Consider the following 6,099-nt stretch of genomic DNA (forward strand, 5'->3'; position numbering starts at 1 on the left):
ATATCCACCTCGATGTGTATGTTTTTATGTACTACTAGCAGCAACTTGACCCTTGCAACTCGCCTGCAACAAAAAAACAAACTGTCACGTTCTCCTTAATTTCTTGTTCTCACACATGTTTCCGTTTAACATTTCTTTTAATTTCATTTTTTCTTATTTATATTCACCATAATATCCTCTTGTTTATTTTTTAGACATTGACATATTTAGCAGTTCACATTTTTGTGATTATTTTGAGTACCCGTTTTATAGTACTAAATATTTATATAATACAAAGAGTAGTGTAAACCCAATCTCGCCAAATTTTGAAAACGATACATAATGTTTATGTCATCCACGTCCAATCATATATTACACATATAATAAACATTCTGCATGTTCCTAGCTAGCTCTTTTATGAAGATCTAGAGAAGCAAGTGCTATTCGTTCAGAACACTGAAAATGCAAGACCACCGGCACCGGAAAAGGCCCATCGAAGATGACCAGAGAAAGTGCTTCAGAAATGGAGGCGGTGGAGTCGTTGACCCTAAGCCCCAGTGTAGAAAGGAAAAATGATAAACATAGACTGGGATCGAGATTCGAGAGAACGTGGCACAGAAATCTGCCACCAAAACCAAGTTTCTTGTCGTTCTTCGAATTCTCTATTTCGAGCACTTCTTTTTTTTATCAAGATCGAGAAGCACATGCGTCATTCAACGATTCTATTCGTATATATTTATCTTCTTCCTCCTCAGATCGAGATTCATTATCTATGCTTTGTTTTTCTCTTCATGTGATTACATATGAATCATGCTCACCGCATGGTAGTATTATACTATTAATGTGCGTTACAGATCCAAATGTTATCTTGGTTGAGTGAATTCGAATATTGAGATTCAATCCTCAGTATATATATAAAATACAGTTGATAGAAGTACTTCAAAATACTATCAACTCTGTAAAGATTTCGGAAATTTGGATGTGTGTTTGTCGGTATGTGTATTAATTAATTTAGAAATTATTAACCAATGGTGTAGATAGTAATAATATGTTTACCAGTAATCAACCATCGGTTTATAATCAACAACATTTCTGCCAAAGTTCATAATTGTTTTTAGTTTTATAATAGAAACATATATTTTTTGAAGTAAATGGAGTGAATCCACTCGATTATATACAGCTATATTAAGTTAAGCTGTAAGTAAATTTGTCGGTCACTCCTACCATGTTTACTTTATGCCCATCTCAGAAATAAATGTAATAAGTGTCATAGTTCTTATAAAAGACATTTAATATTTATTTGTAAGATGATCATAAATTAAAATGGGCGGAATAAGCCGTAGAGATTCGAAGAGCCCTCGGGTGGTGCATGATATTAGACGTGCGAGTGCAATTAAAAATGCAAATATGACCTCTTTCATTCCCCTTAAAATGATGACCTCTCACGATATGAAACGCCCAATATATAAATTAAACAAAGACAAGTAGTTTGGATGGATAAATAATCCTAGTGTTTGTAAAAAGTATTATTTAGTATTATTTTGCAAGCAATTAGCAAGGCATTAGGTGTGTTCATTGATCAGCCCGATCACGAGCCAAACCCAAAGTCAGATCACATCTTTGTTCTTTTCACAATATATGCCAACTTTGCCAGCCCAACGCGTCCAAAAGGTTAATGCCATTTTCAATTTTGTTTCTTATAATTGGCCAAACAAAACCGGCCGATTTGATTAATCATCTGAATAGCTATGCAAGAGTTTCTCTTTATAAAACGGTGTGGATATAAATACAGGTCAAATTTTGATAGTGGAGGTGTAAAGCTAGGTCAATGATTTATATTAGTTTAATTACAGCTCAATTCATACATTTGATTCCAAATGGATGCACACCAAGGCCAGAACAAATCGAGATGGGATCCCCCGCACGCAACTTCTTAAAGGTTTTGTTTTGCAAATCGAGTTGATATAGACATTGTTTGAACTAATCCCTCTTCAAAATATGGGTACTAGCACGGTGCCATGCAAGTACACCAAAGCTTAAGAGTCTCTGATCATATGTGTATTTCGTGAACTTATAAGAAGTTATGTTTCCGTAAATTAGTTAAAGGAGAATGTGTTGAATAATACATCCGCATATAAAAGAAGAATACATTAAACTTTGTAATGTAACTAATATAACATACTAATAAAGTACTTATTAATCATGTTCGGATATATATGACTATGACACGTAAAAGAAGAACAACATGACTATTTTTCAAACATTTTTGCATAAAGGCGTCCATAAAGAACAATAGAACAAAATACTTGACCCTAACAAAAACAAAAGATTGATCAAATCATTCAAAATGGTTGGGAGAATGGGAGGTTATATGAGAAGTAAGGATGGCCCTAAATGGCTGCATAAGTACGTTTAACCAACATTTACAAACGTATATTGTGTAGTTTCATGACCAAATCTAGATTAGACGAGGACTGGTAGTCGCGCCATTCATATATATCCAAGTCATCTTCCTCCATCATATCTTCTATGTTTCAGAATATGAAAACTGGACTATTCGATCTCATTTCTTATTGAAAGGGTCTTGCATGCATTAGACTTATAGATTGAAACCGTAATTATTAACATGCAAGAAGAGAATATATTGCCAAGTAAATGGTGGCTGGATTGGTCATCTTTGAACTCGGCTGATTACTAACTAATTCTTAACACTGTTGCGGTGCTTTCTCCTTTACACAGTTACACTGCTGTTTTTCCAAATCAATACCTCGTCAAAATCTATGGATTACCATCTACAATTTTGTCCTTTTAGGTTCACATTACTGGGTCCTCTTCAAGTTTCAACAATAAAAACACGAATATAGTACCAATAGCTCCAGCAATCTGGCTATAAGTTTTGTTTTACTGTAATGATGCTTATGGACTTCTTTCGACATCTATGACGTGCTGAGTAAGATGAACAAATAGTTGGTACTTGAGAAAACCTAAAGTTCGTGTCTTTGTCATGTAACAAAATTAGTTGACACTATCATGTAAGCTTACAATTTAGAAAGTATTATTCAACATGTATTTTAATTACCGGATTACTGAAAATTAAAAACTCTTCAATAAATTTTATTATTTTGCGAGTTTTCAAATTGCTAGAGGAATGCGCATCTTGATTTTTAGTTTCATAAGTTTGAGAAGCGCTTAAAAACCGTTGTTTGAATATGAAAGAGTTTTTATTGAAGAAATAATGAATTCTGAAATCGTGTGTTATATAGTACATAAATTTTAAATGAGGCCACACAGTTGCAACTTTGAGGGGAAATCACAATTTTAGTAGAAAAAGACTAAAATGAGGCTAATCGATGTGCAATAAAAGAGGGGGGGGGGGGGGAAACAAAAAAAGAGAGAAATGGATGAGCTTTGTTGGGCCAGACTTGTGAGCCGAAATAGTCAGCGGAAGACAGAGGGAGCTTAAAGCCCAAAAGAGTAGCTTCCCCACATTAAAATTCTCTGGATTACAAGAAATGAGTAGTTAAATTGTCTGATCTTGAATGAAGCTAAGAACAAGAAGGCCAATTGTGTCGATAATACCGAAGTCTTGCACCCAATTTGTTTCCCTCTACCAAATACTCTTTCTCTCTTGGTGGGTTTTCTGTGTGTTGTTAAGTTGAAGAAAACCATGAGTGCTGTTTCCAGCTCCTTCGTTTCACTTCAGAATTCCAAGACCCACTTCTTGACTGGTATCCCATTTCATCCCCCCCTCTCTCTCTCTCTCTCTTACTTTCTTTAAATGTAAGATTTCAATCAAATTACTTGCATTTCAATCAATATCACCTCTTTTATATGCAAAAGGATCAATTGTGTTCTTTTACTATGATCTTTGACCCACTAAATTAGGCTTCTTTTCTCATAGATTATGAAACTGAAATGTAAGAATCACCCATTTCTGTGTTTTAATTGGTTATCTATAAATGAGTAGCGCGGGGTCAAGTATAGATACTTGAGCTAAGCAGTTGAATATGATGGGTAAAATTTGAAAGAATTCATAAAGGGTATAATCAAGAGTAGATGATTAGGCAAGTAACACTAGCAAGAAGTGGACTTTTTGAACTTTTAAGTGCACAGAGTTTGAAAGCTGGTGTCTTTTAGCTTCTGCATTGATCGCTTTCGCTAGGCACTTGAGCTTGTTTCTCCGGTTGTTAGTTGGGTTGTCTGAGATTGATGGTCTTTCAGCTTTGCTTATCACTCAGTGTACGATTTGCATGGTAGATAGAGTCTATGTCTGCAGCTTTGCCCGTGATGATCAAATGTGCAATTGGCTAAATGCTTGCATTGGATTTCTAAAATTCTATTTTTGTTGTTGCCCAATGCTTGATGCTAGGTTCGTCTTCGAAGCTGGTGAACCATTGTATTCTGAATGTTGCGCCCAGTAAGGTTACAGCAAACAAAAAGACTCTTGTTGTGCGAGCAGAGTATGGATATGCATTTCTATCTGTTGCTTAGGACAGTGTGTAGCAGTAACTATGAGAGATATGTGTGCACCAGCTATCGGTGTACCTTCTTATGGTTTTTGAATATTATCCTTTTAGATTATTGAATCTCTTTCCTTTGCGTGTACAGTAGTGGGAAAAGTACTGCAGGTATCTTCGTTGGTGGATTTGTGTTGGGGGGCATAATTGTGGGAGCATTAGGCTGCGTCTATGCGCCTCAGGTATGATGAATTGTCATCCAGTGTCTATGCATCACTTATTACTTGAATTTAGCATGTTCCTGCAGCTCTGCACTCTGGTTCTTGTGCAATGAGGACAAAGTTTCTTGCCATCTTCACCTATCAAAGATTTTTCCTTTTCGAGTATAGTGAAATGTTATGCAGTTATCTGGTTAACTGACATATGACATTGTAGTTAATTTGAAAAGCCGAGAGTCCAATGTGCACTTAAGGGCTATAATGCTACATAGCTCATCAAAAGAGAAGCTAATATGCATATTGACTCCTAAACCATGCACTTGACTGACAACTGACATCCTTCCCAGATAAGTAAGGCACTTGCAGTAGCCGGAGCTGATAGAAAAGATTTGATGAGGAAGCTGCCAAAATTCATATATGATGAAGAGAAAGCTCTTGAGGTGAGTATTTATTTGTCCCGCATTTAGCTTTTGCAATGGAAAAAGGTTCAGATTATGCAGTTCTTGAAATATAGGATGGCGAAAAAATTTATTTATCTTTTCAATGGAATCATAGTGTGATTCTAAATGGCGCAAAAACATATTGTTAATGGATTGAATCCCAAACTCTCTAAGGAGGAGAAGTACTACTGACATACAAAGCCAATGGTGATATAGAGGAACAATCTGTGTTTTTTTTTGTGATAGGAGGGTTCAGCTTGGATTCAGTGCATATATATTTTTATGCTGCTTTTAAGAATTAGAACTTTAAGGTTTTGGGTTAGAAGGTGAAATACTGAAAATAATCGAAATATTGTTGGCCAGCCTGCTAAAACTTATTGGATAATGTTGTTTGCTCAGCTGGTAATTAATTATGATAAATCCGAATTATAAGGTTTAGGTTTTGTTTTGTGACTAACTGCAGAAAACTCGCAAAATACTGGCCGAGAAGATTGCACAGCTGAACTCTGCCATTGATGATGTTTCTGCCCAGCTGCATGCAGATGATGCCCCAAATGGAGTTGCAGTGTCTTCAGATGAAGTTGAAGCTTCCATATGATATGATAGTGGGACTTGTTACATGTGTTTGCCATCGAGAAAATAATGTTTAAAATCTTCCTCTCGTTTGTTGACCTTGTTTATGTACATGATTGAATGCATAAAAGACAGCAGCTTCAGTAATTTGAACACCATAACAGTTTCTGGTTTTCTTATTTGCTTCAACATCAATACATCATCTTATTGTTTGTATCAACAGGAAGCTGCCCATTGTTGCAAAAGGAGCCCTTTTTGCTTCTAGTGCATAGTTTGGTTGGGTTTCAAACCAAATGTGGAGGTATTTGGGTCGTCAATGAACACCCGTAATGATAAAAGATGACAAAATTTTAGTTCTTTATTTGATCTTTGTATTTCATTTTCTCAACTTTTTAAATACCAGAAATTCTACCACACTTGAATACGTTGTCT

General features: G+C 35.6%; 1 protein-coding gene across 1 annotated transcript; it reads left to right on the forward strand.

Annotated features, from left to right (window-relative positions):
- The first annotated feature begins 3,501 nt into the window (after positions 1-3,501).
- On the forward strand, positions 3,502-5,839 carry LOC126793969 (uncharacterized). Its single transcript, XM_050520607.1, has 5 exons — positions 3,502-3,707; positions 4,349-4,439; positions 4,588-4,678; positions 5,002-5,094; positions 5,558-5,839. The coding sequence occupies exons 1-5, from the start codon at positions 3,647-3,649 to the stop codon at positions 5,690-5,692; spliced, it is 471 nt and encodes a 156-aa protein (XP_050376564.1). The 5' UTR covers positions 3,502-3,646; the 3' UTR covers positions 5,693-5,839.
- The last annotated feature ends 260 nt before the right edge of the window (positions 5,840-6,099 follow it).

Source organism: Argentina anserina, chromosome 1, assembly GCF_933775445.1.
Source record: "Argentina anserina chromosome 1, drPotAnse1.1, whole genome shotgun sequence".
NCBI lineage: Eukaryota > Viridiplantae > Streptophyta > Magnoliopsida > Rosales > Rosaceae > Argentina > Argentina anserina.